The sequence below is a fragment of the Nilaparvata lugens genome, chromosome 13, assembly GCF_014356525.2.
Source record: "Nilaparvata lugens isolate BPH chromosome 13, ASM1435652v1, whole genome shotgun sequence".
In the NCBI taxonomy this organism is placed as follows: domain Eukaryota; kingdom Metazoa; phylum Arthropoda; class Insecta; order Hemiptera; family Delphacidae; genus Nilaparvata; species Nilaparvata lugens.
This window is the reverse complement of record NC_052516.1, coordinates 20596855-20617172: the sequence shown is the minus strand read 5'-3', so window position 1 is coordinate 20617172 and position 20318 is coordinate 20596855. Positions and strand designations below refer to the sequence as shown.

General features: G+C 33.8%; 2 protein-coding genes across 2 annotated transcripts in view; one reads left to right on the top strand and one right to left on the bottom strand.

Annotated features, from left to right (window-relative positions):
* The window catches only part of LOC111057977 (pre-mRNA 3'-end-processing factor FIP1), a 31432-nt gene that overhangs the window by 3394 nt on the left and 7720 nt on the right, over positions 1–20318 (bottom strand). Inside the window, exons 5-9 of the mRNA XM_039440053.1 lie at positions 18867–18979; positions 16701–16853; positions 12440–12534; positions 5734–5920; positions 3842–4002 (exon numbers count right to left, since the gene is read on the bottom strand). Of these exons, the coding sequence (XP_039295987.1) occupies positions 3842–4002; positions 5734–5920; positions 12440–12534; positions 16701–16853; positions 18867–18979 (709 nt within the window). The remainder of the gene's footprint in view (positions 1–3841; positions 4003–5733; positions 5921–12439; positions 12535–16700; positions 16854–18866; positions 18980–20318) is intronic.
* Positions 404–1406, top strand: LOC111057975 (ras-related GTP-binding protein A-like). The gene has a single exon (XM_022345463.2). It carries the CDS (start codon positions 404–406, stop codon positions 1328–1330), a length of 927 nt encoding a protein of 308 aa, XP_022201155.2. The 3' UTR covers positions 1331–1406.

The following is a 20318-nucleotide window of genomic DNA, read 5'->3' as shown; positions in this document are numbered from 1 at the left end:
AAACACAATTCTTTGCTTTCTTCAAAAGTTGCATAAAATAGGAGTGTATATTTTTTTAGTTTATTTGTGATTTATGAAGCAAAACCGGTCAAGAAATGTTCAGAAGGTTATTCAAAAACAAGTATATCAAGATTTGAAGAAGATTTTTTGAACGGTAATTTTTAAAAAAATAATTTTTATGATTTCATCTTCTGTTCGGTGAAAACCTTCACTTTTTTGTTAGAGTAGATTTTTTCTATTTGGTGTTTAATTTTCTATTTCACCATCAAAACTTTTAGTAAAATGTATTCTTCTATGAGAAAAATAATTTATCAGAAATTATTGTCCTATTATGATAAAACTGTCAGTAAATTTAAATGATAGTTGAGTTTACATCAGTGAGAAACTATCTTGAGTTGTCATCATGAAGAAAAAAGTACTTTTAATGGGAAAAAGTGGTTCAGGAAAAACCAGTATGAGATCAATAATTTTTGCAGACTACATTGGAAAATATACAAGCAACATGGGAGCCACAATAGAAGTGGAAAATTCCCAAATTCGATTCCTGGGAAACCTCGTACTCAATGTATGGGATTGCGGAGGACAGGACGCATTTATGGAAAACTATTTTTCCAGTCAACGGGAGAAAATTTTCAAAAATGTTGAGGTTTTGATCTACGTTTTTGATGTGGGTAGTAGAGACATCGAGCAGGATTTTCAGTACTATCAGAGTTGTTTGGAAGCGATAATGCAACATTCGCCGGAGGCAAAAGTGTTTTGTTTGGTGCATAAAATGGATTTGATTCAAGAAGAAGAAAGAGAGATGCTGTTTAGAGAACGTGAAAAGATTTTGAGAAATTTGTCAAAGCCTTTAAAAATTACTTGTTTTCAAACATCGATTTGGCAAGAAACGTTGTACCAATCATGGTCTTCAATAGTATCGACTCTAGTTCCCAACTACGAAAATCTTGAAGTAAGTCTCAAAAACTTTGCAAACATAATCGAAGCTGATGAATTATTGTTGTTAGAGCAAAGAACTTTTCTCAAAATATGTCACTATCAACGCAATGCAAACAGAGATGCGCATCGATTTGAAAAACTTTCAAACATCTTAAAACAATTCAAACTAAGTTGCAGCAAAGTTTTAGCGCAGATTCAGAGTATTGAAGTTTGTAATTCGAGATTTACAGCCTTAATTGATGTTTTTACATCGAACACGTATATAATGGTGATACTATTCGACCCAAGTATACAGTTATCAGCGATTTCAATTAATATTCGTAACGCAAGAAAGGAATTTGAGAAATTGGAACGGGATAATCATCTACAGTGTTTAAATATGATAGGATGAAGATATGATTTCAATATTGGAAAAATTAAAAATCATTTGCAGAAACGGCAATTGAAGAATCATTAGATTTAGCCTATACAGAGGCCTATTGTGCCTATTGTGCCTATTAGCCTATTGTGAGAATACAGGCTAAGATTGAATAATTATTGTAAGTTAAATATGGAAAAATACAGGTAATGAATGATTCATAATAATCAATTATTGATTGTTAATAAAGTATGAGAATATGAAAAATTAACGTTTTGAGAATAAAATATGTGAGGACTTTGGGCTTTAATATTGTAACTATGTCAACAATGATTCATGCTAAATATCTGTTCAGTTAAATTGCATACAATTTAGAGTAGAATAAATTAAAGCATTATTGTTTGAATTACTCAAGTTTTTGAATAATAATATTCATATTTCCAATAAAATCTGATTATGAATGAAAAATAATGATTTAATACAATCAATGTTCAGTTGAATCGCATTTAATTCAGTCATGAAAAAAATATTTAAAAAATAGTCATGTTTTGAGAATTTTAATCTCCTCAATAAGTTCCGATCATGAATAAAAGACAATAGCCTAATAACAGAGAAAATCTTGATAACAGGAGCATTAACTCGTTATCTTTTCAATTTCTCAAGATTACTTTGTACATGAAACTTAATCAAACAATCACGACAATAAAATGTAAGATAAGATTTCTTAATTAAAACGATCGATAAAACCAACCAAATGTACCACGGAATACGTTGTAGAATGGAGTTCATTATTGAAAGGAAATAAAAGTCACCAAGTAAACGTTTTATATATTATTTGAGTGACTTTCTTGGAAATGTATGTTTGTGACTTTGCATGAAAAATGATACCTAATGAATAAATAAATAAAAAATCAAGTTTCGATCCAATTTGAGCATTTATTAAATAATATTAATATTTTATTTTATAACAAATATTCATTTTTTCATTATAATAAATAATTTTATGATTCACTGAAGCAGGATAAATACACACTGATGCCAGCGGCACACTCTTGCCAAGTGCGTACAAATGACGACGAGCGCGAGAGTGTGAATGGCTGCTATTCCAGCCCTCGCCTTCGCTTGATTTCCTTCCGATTTTTGTCGAGACAAGACAAGCGAGCCGAGCATCCACATATTATATCGCATCCACACTTTCGTCAATCATTGCGTGGTTTTGACGATACACTATTTGATACAATTAACTTTTTTGCCAACAATGTGTAAATAAAGTATTTGAGTTGATTGTTTACGGCAAGCGAATTGAAAGAGTGTGGCAAAGTACCGGTTGCACAACCGCCAGTTAAATTTTAACCGTGAGTAATTCCACGAGAACCAATCACATTGAATGAAAAAGACTAAGAAATTGTCAAAAACCACAGATTTATTGATACTTAGAAAGACCGGTTTCGGTTATTACACCATTGTCAATCTCTGATAAACTAGAACTAAATACAAGAGCAGCAAAATTTATACTGCTATTGGTCAAGGGCATGAACGCCTGCCATTGGCCCAGCTAGACAGTCTCCTCCCACTTTTTTTACTTTTTTTAAATTTTGTTATCATGGCAATTCTGTTGCTTAAGCCGCCATTTTGACACACCGTTGAGTGGGAGGAGACTGTCTAGCTGGGCCATTGGCTGGCGTTCATGTCCTTGACCAATAGCAGTTCTCGCCTACAAGTATAAATTCTGCTGTTCTTGTATTTAGTTTTAGTTTATCAGAGTTTGACAATGGTGTAATAACCGAAACCGGTCTTTCTAAGTATCAATAAATCTGTGGTTTTTGACAATTTCTTAGTCTTTTTCATTCAATATGAATAATTACCACAATATCAACTTCTCAACTACAAAAAAAAAGAAAAAGAACCAATCACGGTTAAAATTTAACCGGCTGTTGTGCAACCGGGCCTTAGTCATGAGAATATGTTTGACAAACATTATTGTTGAAACAGTTCGGGTGAAATTTATTATGTTTGGACAAATAACGTATGCTATCAAAGAAAACTAGTCCAAACGTTTTAAAATTGTTGTTTCTCAAGTCCCTTGATAAACATCTCTGTCGAACATATCTTAAGGGTGGACCCAGCTTTTAATATCACTATTGGTCTTATAATACTAATAATTATCATTATTAATCTTATAATACCTCTTCTTTTATTCTTCCTTTTCTTTTCCTCGTTCTTCTTCTTCTTTTCTCCTCCTCCTCCTTGTTCTTTTTCTTCTTCTCAGCTTTTCCCCACTCAGGTGTTGTCGGCGTTTCGGGTGAGTCGTTTCCATAAGTTTCGGTCATGGGCTTCCCATGATACAATTTTCCCATTTCTTCCTAGGTTTTCCCCTCTTCCAAGTGCCCGCGATATCTAAGTGGTCGATATTTTTCCCCACATAATCATAATAAGTAGACTAATATTTTTAATAACCACTATAATTTTGTAATTCAATGTATAAATAGATAAATTAACAATGGAATTCAAAGCAAAAATATTTGATGTGAGATATATACTAACCGTTCTCTCTCGCGGTATCTCTCCCTGTCGCGGTCTCTCTCTCGCTCCCTCTCCCTGTCTCTGTCGCGGTCGCGATCTCTGTCTCTGTCTCGACTCACCGCCCTGTCTCTGTCCTTCTCCTGTTTAATCACCAGTCCTCCAGTCAGGTTCGATCTGTCATCCTGAAAGCCAAACAAACATTTTTCGTTTAGAAAAATGTGCAAAACGTTGAAGTTTGAACCGATCAATCAATCATTTATTATCAATACAATGATCTATAATAATAAATACCATAATCTGAAAGAGGAAAACTAAGCTTAGCTTGAATTATTCCTCTCTCAAATGTTAATGGTAATGAAGTCGAAAAGGTTATATGTATGCCACGCACCTCACATTCTGGTCCAAGAATACTCTTTGAGAATAATTGGAAAATGATAAATTTTTTGGATGAATCACACATAATTCTTAAACCTCTAACACTTGGTTGCACAAAACCCAGTTAAATTTTAACCGTATGAATTTCACGAGAACCAATCAGAGAAGTCCTTTTTTATAAGACGGATTCTCTGATTGGTTATCGTGGAATTAATCACGAATAAAATTCAACCGGCTTTTGTGCAACCGGCACTAAGGGACACTTTCTCCAAAATATGTCAAACTCAAATTCTAGACTAAACCATCAGCTGACTGAATTCGCCAAAAAAGTTTATACTTTCTCATGATTTTTAATAATACATTTTCATAATAGAAATTAAATATTTTGGTAGTTCATTATGTTACTTCGTAGTCAAAAACGATTGAATTAATTCAACGATACATTGAATAGTTGTACGAACTTACTGCCGGCGCACAAGTTGTTCGTTGCCGGTAATGCCATTTTGTAAGTTAGAATATTTATTTTATCAATCTGTATTATTTTATGGAAAATAAATTAATTTGAATACACAAAACACAATTTGGAAACAGTGCGGAGGAAGAACAGAATAGAGCTATCAGCTTTGTCTAACGACCGATAAGGACAGCAAACCAATGTTATGTTAATCATGTGCTGACGTTATTACGTGAATCTCACTATAGGGCTCGGTTTATAGGACACTAATCAAATCTAATGGACCATTAAACCTATACGTCCATCAGATTGAATTTTAGTTTAGCCACTTTAGTGAGTAAGGACATTGATTGAATTTAATGGATTTAATTGAATTTATTTTAAACCTATAGATCAATTTTTTAGTTTGGTCACTTTAATAAGTAAGGACACCTATTGAATCTAATGAACCATTAATCAGTCGATCAGATTGAATTTTAGTTTGGTCACTTTGATAAGTAAGAAAGTTATTGAATCTAATTAACCATTAAACCTAATGGTACATCAGCATTTTAGTTTGGTCACTTAATAAGTAAGGAAACTTACTGAACCTAATGAATTAAACATACAGGTCCATCGGACTGGATTTTGGTTTGCTCACTTTAATTGACCGAGCGAAGTGAGGTCTAAGATTCAAGTCGACGGTTTGGCATTTCTCTTAATGTTTAAATGTTTGAATGTTTATATGTTGCGCATTTACGGCAAAACGCGGTAATCGATTTTCATGAAATTTGACAGGTATGTTCCTTTTTTAATTGCGCGTCGACGTACATACAAGGTTTTTGGAAATTTTGCATTTAAAGGATAATATAAAAGGCCATTAAACCTATTATAAGTCCATCAGATTGAATTTTAGTTTGGTCACTTGAAATGGAAGGACACGACACTTATTGAATTTAATGGACCTTAAAACCTATAGGTCCGTCAGATTGCATTTTATTTTTACACTTTAATAAGTAAGGAGATTTATTGAATCTTATGCACAGTTGAACCTACCGATTTAACGGTCCATTAAATGTAATAAACGGGGCTGAGTTGACCGTACCTGTGAATCGATATTAGAGATATCGCTGGTGCCAGGTGGACGCGGCAGTGCCTTGGGGTCCTGACCCCATGAGTTGTTCATCCACTGCGAGTCCTGCGTCGGCTCATAAGCCTGGTAGTAGGGGTCCATCTCGCTGTTGTAGTATTCGGGCGGCTGCACGGGGGGTGGGTAGCCAGGTGGCGGGAATCTTCAAAACAAAACAAACAATACACTTAATTACAGCATATTATTTCCATAAGGAAATCCATGTACTGGTAACCTTTTATAAAACTTTTATTCACAGCTATTTATTATTTTATTAATTACTATCAGGTGACACGTGCTCCGTAAGGGTCTAATTAAATAATTGACAAACTGGAAGCTTGACCTACTGAAATCTTGAAGAATTTAAAATAAGCCTATAAACCACCTTCGGTAAATTAAGAATCTATATGCAAAATTCCAAGTTAATCAGTAGTTTAGATGTGATGATGCGTCATTCGTGTATTTTCTATCCCGTACATGTACGGATGTATAAGCCAATTCTTTTCTTTATTATATTATAGATTTATTTTTAATAAAGGGTACTTAGATTTTTAATTTCCAGATAAATAAGAGTAACATTCACCAATAAGTTAATATTCCCATAAGTTTTAATGGAAATATTCATACTAGCTTTGTCAGGCTTGAGGGAATAGTCTGATTAGAGCTCATGGAAATAGTTATTTGTGCAACTAGTGCGCAAAGTGACAGTTTGCTGCACCGAAAGAAACGTTTACGCCCGAGCCGTAGGCGAGGGTGGAATGGCTTCTTGAGTGCAGCAGAGGAACTTTGCGCACGTATTTCACATTTAATTTTTCCTACAGTTACCATTGAATATGAAAAGTGGGTAATTATGGGTAAAATTGCCTGAAATGCATCAAATGTTTTTCTGTGTAATTTTATTATTAATAAATAAAATAGAATAATGTAGTAGTGTTTGAATGAAGGGGCGGCTGTCACTGATGTGGTGGCTGTCCTCGGTGTCCATGTCCTTGTCCATCGTTATTATTATAATAACAGTCATTGTTACCAACTTAATTTTGATTTTGCTGCACTGGTGCTCCATATAACCTACTAACTATTTTGCGTTGCATGTAGCAAATCTGGAGTGCGGAAAAAATTTTTTCCTACAGATACCCTGAAAAGTGACCATTTGTGCACTGATTGCAGGCTGCAAAGAATCACTTTTCCGCACTAGTGCGCAAAGTGAGTACTTTGCGTACTCCAGATTTGCAGCATGACAACGCAAAATAGTTAGTAGGTTATATGGAGCACCAGTGCAGCAAAATCAAAATTAAGTTGGTAACAGTGAGTGGGCTGCTATAGTGAGCAGAGGTGCAACGAAGCACAACGCGCTAATTATTAAGTAGATATTATAACCAAGGACAACGACAGCACAGTGCCACCACAGCACACACCACACAGCTGCCCCCCGCCATTCAAACACTACTACATTATTCAGGCAATTTTACCCATAATTACCCACTTTTCATATTCAATGGTAACTGTAGGAAAAATTTAATGTGAAATACGTGCGCAAAGTTCGTTTGCTGCACTCAAGAAACCATTCCGCCCTCGCCTACGGCTCGGGCTTAAACGTTTCTTTCGATGCAGCAAACTGTCACTTTGCGCACTAGTTGCACAAATAACTATTCCCGCACTAGAGCGGAAAAGTGATTCTTTGCGTTCTGTAATCAGTGCAGCAATGGCCACTTTCCAAGGTAACTGTAGGAAAATTATATTTTAACTGTACCGGTCAATGACTCTGATACTGATGTGTGGGAATCCACTTTTAGAATGAAGACTTTGATGCAGAGGCGAACCTCTCCGATTGTATCGTAAAGCAAAAACAAAGGCTTATTAAAGTTACACTGACTCCAGAAATTCTGCTATAAGATGACTGACATTACACGATTTCAGAATCTTCAAAAGCCAAGTCTGTTTTTGAGAACGACAAGAAATAGAAACTGTCTATTCTATTTGAATATAATTTTGAAATTCTATGAAAAATTATAATTACAATTATTTATTCATTTATTGTTGAAAACACTATAATCATAGTATAATTACAGGATGGCCACCCATTTTAAAATGAAAAAATCATGAGTAATTCCCGGTTTTCCAGAGTAAAATTTCAAATTTTCCAGGTAGAGTATCCACGGTATTAGAGGAACAAGATACTTTTTAGAATTTATTATGGAAATTTTCACTTTGATCTTCTATGACGAATTGCGAATAGCGTATTTAAATTTCCAAATATAAATTGATAATTTTTGACACTGCAGTCTTTTTTGTGAGGAATTAGTACGTTCTTCTAACTACACATGTGTGTAGAGTACTTTCGGACAGGGTCCATTTTCAAAACTCAGTGAGTAGTTAAAAAATCTGGTGTGGTACACTCACACAACTTTCCTTGCTCATTGAACTGTAAGCCTCATTCTTAAACGAGAATAAATTAAGGGAATAATATAATGACGATTGGCGGCAACACATTTGAAACTACGAACAGACTACTATATATGTGTATATATAATTGTTTTCAGAGTACTTTTTCCTTTGTGTAAATTGTGAAATTCGATGATTTTTTCAAATTTATTGAATTTCTTTTTGTCGGATCCTCATGGTATAAGGACCTTAAGTTTAAAATTTCAAGTCAATCGGTTAATTAGGAATGGAGTTATGGTGTTCACAGACATACACACACATATACACACACCAATACCCAAAAATCATGTTTTTGGACTCAGGGGACCTTGAAACGTATAGAAAACTTGAGATTAGGGTACCTTTATTTTTTTGGAAAACAACACTTTCCTTACCTATGGTAATAGGGCAAGGAAAGTAAAAACAGAAAATTCATCACAAAATAGATTACAGTGTCAAAGTTATCAATACATCTGAACATTTATTATGTATCCTGATTAATACTTTTACTAATGAAGCCATTTATATGTACAGAACCATAGCCGATTCCGGCTGTTGGTGACTCTTCAAACCTTGACTGAAAGTCTCATTCCGAAGAGAATGAAGCCATTAAAATACTTAATTTTAAAATGTAATTGTTTTATATAATGACTAAAAACATTGCCAATTATTATTGCTAGCCATCAAGTGTTTTTTTATTCTAGTTTATTGTTTCTGTACACTTCTTTACTAAATTAATTGAAATTTATGAAATTCATGAGCAATTGGATAAAATCATGAGGAATTCAAGGTTCTCCCGGTTTTCCCGGTAGGTGGCCGCCCTGAATTATGACCATGAAGGAACAACTAGGCTGAGCCTGTTCACTATCCTAGATTTAAATTTAAATTTAGGTGGTAGTGGCCTGTACCAGGGAATAAAATTATTAAAGCAAATAATTAAATATATTCTTCAAAATCTTGAGAGGATTATTTATTATTGCTAGCGGTATGTTACAATATACTCTCAAGTCAAACACATTGCCATTATACCTCACTGTTTAGCAGTTAAAAAATCGTCAAAATTATTTTGGCCAGCTGAAGATTAAACTAGTAGTTCGGCGAACAGTAGACCTCGCTCATGAATACAACTTTCAATCTAATGAGAAGGGCCAGTACAGTAAGTACAGTATATTGTGAAGATTTAGACATGTCATCTATTATTTTCTCCATAGAAAGTGCTAGAGACACTGATTGCAGGGACACCGGACTTATCAAGGAGATACCTTTATATCGTCTCCATATTTACGATATAAACATATATTACAACTTTTCTAATAATTAATTAAGAGAAAAAGTAGGAACATGAATTGCTGTATCTTCAAAGATACGAAAATGTCACTTTTGAGGTTAGTTCACAGTTTTTTAAATACTACAAAAAAACCGGAGGTCTTACCAAAATCGTTACACATACGTTTCTGCGCCTTGTTTCAAAGAACTAACATACCATATTTCATAGAAATCGGACAATAACTGCGACTGTAACTGCGGAACTGCGGTACAAACAAACAAACAGACAAAAGCCGATCGAGTCGAAACTAAGACCTCAGCTTTACTTCGGTCAATTAATGAAAATTGAGAGCCGATTTCACAAGAAACTAAAACTAAGTTGGATCTGGTACGATCATTCAAATTGGGTTTGTAATATGATTTTTGTTGGTTTAGAACCAACTGTCGCTCAAACCTAGTTTTCGTACTGGTGAAATCGAGCTCTAGTTTAAGGTGACGATTAGATTTAATTTTTTATTGGATTAATAACAGAATAATGAAATATAAATAAACTCACGCATGCGCAAAACCAGGAGGTGGTATAGGAATAGGACCGCCCATCATATCTGGGAATCCTTTCCTACTATACTCACGCCTATCAGCTGTCATCACCTGTTCACAATCAACAATACATTACATCAATAATAAATTATGAACGTCATTAATGATAAATTATAGTTTGAATTATATTAAATTGTCTGCATTATGAAGGCTAGTGGAAATTAAAAAGCTATTGATGACATTTTTATAAATATGGTGATTTCAAAGTGATACGAATTTAAAGGACTAAAGTGAGGTCCACTGAAGTGAGGATATAATGGTAGTGAAGATAGGATAACAGCGTTGCCAATTCTCTGCCTTCTATATAGGATAGCTGATAACGGTACATCTGATGTAGTATAATTATCTGTTCATTCTTGTTTAAAATAATCAATTACATTTTATTCGACAAGAGAATACAGTAGAACTCCAATTATCCGAGTTAATGGGGACCGGGATCCATTCGGATAATCGGAGAGAAAAAAGCTACATTTTGATATTGCACTATTTTTTTATTGAATTAAATGAAAGAAACATGATATTTTCACATGTTTTAAAATATATGAGTAGAATGTACTTATGTACAAGGGAAGGACAAAAGTGAGCGAACGCGCAAACACTGGCATCGCAGGGGGAAGAATTATAGCGCACTTCGACTTTTTTGGACAATTTTTTTTTCTGAAAGTGATTTGGATAGTCGGAGTTCGGATAATTAGAGTTCTACTGTATATTTTTCAATGATAAAATAATGAATTTTCATAATTGAGATAAAATATTTTGTAAATTGAATATATATTTATACATCGTTAAAAACGATCTAGTAACGTTGCGGAGCTAGAAAAGGATAGCGCTATTTGCTTTGTTGATTGATAGACAAGGATAGCAACACCAATGTCAATAAAATATTGCCATTATATCGTGGATATATTATTTCACTATAGGATATAGTACAACTATAGTGAGGTCCACGTTATAATGGTAGTGGAGAAAGATAGAAAAAAACGTTGCCGATCCTCTGTCTTCTATAGATGGTAGCTGATACAGGTTTATTGATGTTCATTCTCGTTTAAAATAATTATATTTTACTAAGCAAGAAATTCTATATTTCGATAATTTCATAATGAATTTACATAATAAAGATGAAAAATTTTGTTTATTAATTCTAAATTGTTAAAAGACGATCTGACAACAGAACAAAGCGATTAAAATACTTAATTTTAAAATGTAATTGTTTTATATAATGACTAAAAACATTGCCAATTATTATTGCTAGCCATCAAGTGTTTTTTTATTCTAGTTTATTGTTTCTGTACACTTCTTTACTAAATTAATTGAAATTTATGAAATTCATGAGCAATTGGATAAAATCATGAGGAATTCAAGGTTCTCCCGGTTTTCCCGGTAGGTGGCCGCCCTGAATTATGACCATGAAGGAACAACTAGGCTGAGCCTGTTCACTATCCTAGATTTAAATTTAAATTTAGGTGGTAGTGGCCTGTACCAGGGAATAAAATTATTAAAGCAAATAATTAAATATATTCTTCAAAATCTTGAGAGGATTATTTATTATTGCTAGCGGTATGTTACAATATACTCTCAAGTCAAACACATTGCCATTATACCTCACTGTTTAGCAGTTAAAAAATCGTCAAAATTATTTTGGCCAGCTGAAGATTAAACTAGTAGTTCGGCGAACAGTAGACCTCGCTCATGAATACAACTTTCAATCTAATGAGAAGGGCCAGTACAGTAAGTACAGTATATTGTGAAGATTTAGACATGTCATCTATTATTTTCTCCATAGAAAGTGCTAGAGACACTGATTGCAGGGACACCGGACTTATCAAGGAGATACCTTTATATCGTCTCCATATTTACGATATAAACATATATTACAACTTTTCTAATAATTAATTAAGAGAAAAAGTAGGAACATGAATTGCTGTATCTTCAAAGATACGAAAATGTCACTTTTGAGGTTAGTTCACAGTTTTTTAAATACTACAAAAAAACCGGAGGTCTTACCAAAAATCGTTACACATACGTTTCTGCGCCTTGTTTCAAAGAACTAACATACCATATTTCATAGAAATCGGACAATAACTGCGACTGTAACTGCGGAACTGCGGTACAAACAAACAAACAGACAAAAGCCGATCGAGTCGAAACTAAGACCTCAGCTTTACTTCGGTCAATTAATGAAAATTGAGAGCCGATTTCACAAGAAACTAAAACTAAGTTGGATCTGGTACGATCATTCAAATTGGGTTTGTAATATGATTTTTGTTGGTTTAGAACCAACTGTCGCTCAAACCTAGTTTTCGTACTGGTGAAATCGAGCTCTAGTTTAAGGTGACGATTAGATTTAATTTTTTATTGGATTAATAACAGAATAATGAAATATAAATAAACTCACGCATGCGCAAAACCAGGAGGTGGTATAGGAATAGGACCGCCCATCATATCTGGGAATCCTTTCCTACTATACTCACGCCTATCAGCTGTCATCACCTGTTCACAATCAACAATACATTACATCAATAATAAATTATGAACGTCATTAATGATAAATTATAGTTTGAATTATATTAAATTGTCTGCATTATGAAGGCTAGTGGAAATTAAAAAGCTATTGATGACATTTTTATAAATATGGTGATTTCAAAGTGATACGAATTTAAAGGACTAAAGTGAGGTCCACTGAAGTGAGGATATAATGGTAGTGAAGATAGGATAACAGCGTTGCCAATTCTCTGCCTTCTATATAGGATAGCTGATAACGGTACATCTGATGTAGTATAATTATCTGTTCATTCTTGTTTAAAATAATCAATTACATTTTATTCGACAAGAGAATACAGTAGAACTCCAATTATCCGAGTTAATGGGGACCGGGATCCATTCGGATAATCGGAGAGAAAAAAGCTACATTTTGATATTGCACTATTTTTTTATTGAATTAAATGAAAGAAACATGATATTTTCACATGTTTTAAAATATATGAGTAGAATGTACTTATGTACAAGGGAAGGACAAAAGTGAGCGAACGCGCAAACACTGGCATCGCAGGGGGAAGAATTATAGCGCACTTCGACTTTTTTGGACAATTTTTTTTTCTGAAAGTGATTTGGATAGTCGGAGTTCGGATAATTAGAGTTCTACTGTATATTTTTCAATGATAAAATAATGAATTTTCATAATTGAGATAAAATATTTTGTAAATTGAATATATATTTATACATCGTTAAAAACGATCTAGTAACGTTGCGGAGCTAGAAAAGGATAGCGCTATTTGCTTTGTTGATTGATAGACAAGGATAGCAACACCAATGTCAATAAAATATTGCCATTATATCGTGGATATATTATTTCACTATAGGATATAGTACAACTATAGTGAGGTCCACGTTATAATGGTAGTGGAGAAAGATAGAAAAAAACGTTGCCGATCCTCTGTCTTCTATAGATGGTAGCTGATACAGGTTTATTGATGTTCATTCTCGTTTAAAATAATTATATTTTACTAAGCAAGAAATTCTATATTTCGATAATTTCATAATGAATTTACATAATAAAGATGAAAAATTTTGTTTATTAATTCTAAATTGTTAAAAGACGATCTGACAACAGAACAAAGCGAGAAAGAGTTAGCGCTATCCGCTTTGTTGAATGATAGACAAGGATAGAAATAGCATTGCTAATCAAACACTGCTATTATAACGTGAACCTCACTATAATAGCCTTGTAACCATAATACATATACTTTATAACTAAAATAATAACAATATTATGTTGTCTTTTCTACTGGAAATGTTTTATTTCTATAAAACTCAGAGTTACGATGCTCAAGGCACCATCTTCGGTTCAAGGTTGCGCTTAAATTGAATTTCTAACAGAAATTCTACATCTCTGAATAAAGTGCTCAGCTTAGTATATGATTAGATGAATAATACAGTATTAAATTCAATTGACTTGAAAACTGAGGAAAGCTACTTTCATAAAAACTCAGTATGGCCAGTTTGTCCATAGCAGAACTCTAAACATTATTTAACGAAAATCCTAAATAAATGCTGTTAATCACCCCGAAGACTTCTGCTACTGCAGACATTGACAACAGGGTTAACAGCTAGATGGAAATTCGATGAGAACTACTATCCAAAAAATTAGTTGCCAGCCCGGGAATCGAACCCGGTACCTCCCAATTGCCAGTCAGGAATGCTTACCCTTACACCAAACTAACAATCTCTGGATAGCAGCGCTCATTGTATACGAAGCCATAGCGGCCAACCAGGTACAGATGGAATTAAATAGAGAATGCATTTATTCAAATGCTAATTAAAATATAGTATATAATATATATGCATTTGAATAAATTCATTGTCTATTTAATTAAAATATAGTATATATTATATATACTATATTTTAATTAGCCATAGCGGCCAACCAGGTATAGATGGAATTAAATTAAAATATAGTATATATTATATATACTATATTTTAATTAGCATTTGAATAAATGCATTCTCTATTTAATTCCATCTGTACCTGGTTGGCCGCTATGGCTTCTTATACAATGAGCGCTGCTATCCAGAGATTGTTAGTTTGGTGTAAGGGTAAGCATTCCTGACTGACAATTGGGAGGTACCGGGTTCGTTTCCCGGGCTGGCGACTAATTTTTGGATAGTAGTTCTCATCGAATTTCCATCTAGCTGTTAACCCTGTTGTCAATGTTTGCAGTAGCAGAAGTCTTCGGGGTGATTTACAGCATTTATTTAGGATTTTCGTTAAATAATAATTATATATTAATTACCATTTGAATAAATGCATTCTCTATTTAATTACACCAGAACTCTAAACGCCTGAGCGCTCTCACCCAGTGCACACAACATCCTTCACCAAGCTCGGTCAATACATTTAAACACAGTGAAGGCGGGAACGCTTGAAAAGTGTGCACTGGAAAAAAAGATAATAAAAATATAAATCTGATTACCCTTTTGAATTATTTCGTCACGACATGTTTCGGCTACTAATGCCATTTTCAAGTGGCCCTATATTAAAAGTAGCCCTACAGAAAAAAGACAGTAGATAGTAACTATCGGTATAAATATATGTTCCAGTGCGCTCGTAAACAGTACCTGATTTGACCATGCTCAAATTGCTTGACCGAGCTTGGTGAAACCAAGCCAAACAGAGCATAACAGTCAAATAAAAATAGAGTAGTTACAAATAAAAATACAGGAGTTACAAATAAAAATACAGTAGTTACAAAAGAGACCACCACGAAAGTAGAAAGTAGAAAAGAACGTTAGAGACGAGATAGAGAATTTGATAGAAGAATGCTTTAGTAGGGCGAATACATCGAAGGTTAGCAGGAAGATAGATAGGCTGCCTTTATTTTAACCTGGAGAGCGAAGTTAGGGCGCAGCCGACCCTATCTCCCACTAAACTCTCCCATAAAATTCTAAAGCATTTATGTTACTACAACAACATAAGTAATTATTCCCCTAAATGGGAGTAAAAAATTACATCGATAGTACTAAAAATACAGAAAAAATTAATCCGAGAGAACGTTTTAGTTGGATTACAATATAATAGTTTATCCTAACTAAAACAGCACTATGAATGCATGCACCGTAAAGCTGCGTTTACACCAAAGTTATTAACAAAATGTTAATAACTTAATCCTTATAGATTCTATTAGATTGAACGGAACTTGACAAACACATATGTTCATCATGTGTAAGATAAGTTATGTTCAATCGAATAGAATCTATAAGGATTAAGTTATTAACATTTTGTTAATAACTTTGGTGTAAACGCGGCTTAAGAATGTTTTGATCATTCTCATGGTAGGTAGAAATAAAAAAGTTTCTTCTTTTAAGTAACGTGATAATTTGTATTTCAATAGTCACAGCCTCCTTTATAAACGTAGGTCTGGAATCAGCTATCAACTGCGACATGCAATGCATGTCAAAAAATCTCATAAAATTTCCACTCGCTGCTAAGTTGATTGAACATTTATGCGAGGTTGCCATTCTCCCTGGGCTGGGACATTCTATGAGAGGTACTAATTGTATGAATCAATAAAGAATAAAGAGATAGCTGTTATGTAGTACATGCACTACAGGATTATTTTAATCATGGTTTTTTCTATAGGAATGTTTCGTTCATATTTTTCAAATGCATGCACTATAGATCATGGTTTTATTGCTCTTTAATATCATTTTTTTATTGTTGTCCAGTATCCATTGAGTCGAGGGGTAAAGAAAAGAATGAAACAACAATACCCTATACCCTTGGGAAGGGAACGAAAATAGAATACCAAAACTAAAAGGAAGAAAACTTGATCATGATTTGATTATGTTTATTGAATATATGCCCGTGTCGATTGAATTGAGGATTAAATACATGAGGAAACCATATCCCAAGAGGGAAGAAAACGAAAATAGGATACCAAGAACAGATTGAGAGGAAGAAAGGAAACGAAAATTTAGATCCCATAACCGAAGGTTAAACTTATTGATAGGTAAGTTCAATTGATGATTGGATAGGTCAAAGGGAGAGGGGAAACTTGAATGAGGTCAATTTGACAAATAAATTGATTGAGGTGATTGGCAGGATACTCGAATGAGGTGATTGGTAGAAAACTTGAAAGAGGTCATGCGCATGCGCTAACCTGTATAGCGTTGCCCTCGTTGGTAGGTCGTGGTATGCCTGGGGGGCCAGGGGGCATTGCTCCGCCCCCTGGTTTGCCCCCGTATTTCGAACTGTCGTTGACAGTTGACAACGGAATGTTAGCGCGGTTAGAACCTCCTGAAGAGTTCACTGCCTGAATACGACAAGCAAACGACAACCATTGTAGTCCAAAACATGGAAGCACACTCTTTTCTAGAATTATGATACTATTTTTTAACTTTAAAATTATAGAAAATAAGTCGGTTGAGTCATTGATTCAAATCAGTCAGTCACAAGAATTCTGTGTGCCGTGTTGTGGAAAAACGTTGTGTATCAAATTAATAGGCCTTTGGAATTTTTCACAATTACAATCACCTGATTTGTTCATTTGCCTGAGAAGAGAACCTCCTCAACAATTACGTCGTCTGTCCACAATATTCCCAAGTATCGTCCGGTACAAGTACATTTTGAATTCAGATGACTTCTACATAAATAGGATACCATCAATTTTCATCTGAATTTTTTCTACATGAGTTAAATAGGATACTATCAATTTTTATCGGAATTTTTTCTACAATAAATAGGATACCATCAATTTTTATCGGAGTTTTTTCTACAATAAATAGGATACCATCAATTTTCATCGGATTTTTTTCTACATAAGTTAAATAGGATACCATAATTTTTTTTTCTACAGTTAAATAGGATACCATCAATTTTTATAAGATTTTTTTCTCCAATAAATAGGATACCATCAATTTTCATCGGAATTTTTTCTACAATAAATAGGATACCATCAATTTTCATATGAATTTTTTTTCTACATAAGTTAAATAGGATACTATCAATTTTTATCGGAATTTTTTCTACAATGAATAGGATACCATCAATTTTTATCGGAATTTTTTCTACAATAAATAGGATACCATCAATTTTCATCGGAATTTTTTTCTACATAAGTTAAATAGGATACCATCAATTTTTATGTGAGTGCTCATATATTTGTAGTCTGTCAATGTATGAACACTGTTACAAAATCAAATGTATTCTCATTCTGCTCAGCAGGCCAGAAATTAATTAGAAATCAGGGCTTCAGCCTTCCACTAGTCCAAAAGATGGAAATATTTCAATAACAAATATGAATATAATATTAATACATACTGAAAACCTACCAAATCATTCTGAATCCTCGTAATCGATGAGTAGACACTTTCTAATATAGGCATACATTTTTAGAAAATTGTGTGTATTAAAAATAAAATACATGAAATCAAACAAAAATGTATCATGAAAAAATGAGACACAGATGTTGTCAATACCTCTTTAATTTTGTTTTACAGAAGGACCATGGTTTCGAGGCACCATCCTGCCCCACACATGCCTCTTACACCTGCCCCATCCTCAGCTAGACTGGTAAGTGAAATTTCTATAATAGCCTAATTCACATTGAAAATCAGTTATTCAGTCTAAGAGAAATAAAAGAGCATATAAAAACTATTTTAAATATATTTTATTTAATTAAAAATAGATTAATATCATAATTGAGCTATGGTCTAGACACCAGTCTGGCTGAGGATGGGGCAGGTGTAAGGGGCAGGATGGGGCAGGTGTAAGAGGCATGTGTGGGGCAGGATGGTGCCTCGAAACCATGGTCCTTTTGTAAAACAAAATTAAAGTGGTATTGACAACATCTGTGTCTCATTTTTTCATTATGGAGAAATGCGACAATATAACAAAAAATGTAATATTTTCTAAATTTGGCTTAGTGGTTTTGTGTTTTGTTTCGGTTTTGTATATGTTTGGACTTTTTAACATCAAAATTAACTTTATTCAGAAGTGAAAAGTGTAAATTTAAAGTATTTTGCTCACTATAGCCTTGGTTTCCCATTAGGAAACTTTGGACTATATACGGCGAGGTGGAACTACCCTTGGGTCTCCCCACCATTCAAAGCCATACGCTAATAATAATAACCACAATATCTCTTCAAAAACAATCAAAAATCTATAATTTTGGACTATATTGAAAATAATAGAAATTTGGGAGAGAACCAGTTTTGAGGTAATCCTGCTAATTCTCTCCCAATCATTAACTTGATCTTGATTATGTGTTTTTGTGAATAAATGAATGAATTTTCGACATTTTTAGATGAAATGTATGATAATTTACCTGAGGAACGCCTAGAGGTCCTAGACCAGCTCCGGACTCATGCACTCTGATCCGCTTCTGTCGTTCACAGTAAGCTCGCCACGTATCCTCATTAAAACCATAGTTGAAGTAATCTGCGATCAAATCATACCGAAATTAAATTTATTATCATAACAATGGTATATTTATTTGCTAAATGGACTAGAAAATGATGGCGGTCAGACAAACTTATGTTCTCCTGATCGAAAACTATACAACATCTCAAAGAAATTGAAAACTCATGAGCTTTATATGATGTGTTGAGTATCTGCCTTACACTAAATAAAATATATTTATTTGCTTTTTCAATGTAGATTTGTGTTTACAAATAGAATTACTTAATTTTTAAACTTTATAAAATAGAAACTCAGGAAGTGAAAGTGCAAATTTTCAGTAAGAAAACTTGAAGAATCCAATCTATAAACTCAAGTGTAAAATAGGAAATGAGTAATACGGCAAGGGTAATACATCCAAGAGGATCTCTCTGCCAATAAAAGCCATATGAATTATTATTTATTTATTTAGCGTATGGCCCTACGACATAAATCTTTATGTTATTTAACACAAGTCACACATATATAAACAATGAAGTCATCTTAGTCACAAGTTTAAAAAAAGGTAAAACACAAATTAAAAAAATTGAAAGTTATAAACATATATTTAGTTGATTTAAATATAACACTGCATCTGGAGTAGCTACCAGTAAGTCATCCAGCCTGCCCTCATAAGCTGTTCTTGTGCACTCTTCATCTATATGAATGAATGACCGAGTTTAAAAAAATACTAATGATCATTAGTATTTAATCATACTAGGTGATTCATAAAGGACATTACAACTTTGAAAATTTATATAAATCTCATTAAACAAGGTACACAGCTGCTGGTTTTGGTGTTGTTTTGAAGGAAAACACTTCAGGTTTTTTTACCATCCCATCGATAATCGATTTCTTCCCAGACTCGCACTAGCATTTCAGGTGTAACTTGCTCAACAGCAGCGCAAATCCTTGCTCTAAGTTCAGGTAGAGTGGCTGGCAAAGGAGGTAAATAAACCATATCTTTTATGAAACCCCACAAGAAAACATCCAGCGGTGTTAGTCTGGGGAACGAGGGGGTAATGCAATTGGCGCATTACGGCCATACCATATGGAAAGCGGTCATTAAGAAAAACCCGGTCGTCATTCAGATAGTGTGGTGGTGCGCCATCTTACATAAAGAAAACATTTCGTTCTCGGTCATCCTCATCGATCTGTGGTATCAAAATTTTTTGCAACATATAAAGCTACACTATGCCGTTTTTCGAACCAAAACACACAGCTAGCACGCTCGGGTCCAGTGAAGGCAGCCATCTTTGACGTAACTGCCGCTAGCGCTTGGTCAAACTTGGAGTGTTTCCTTTAAAATAACACCAAAACCAGCTTAAACCTTGTTTAATAA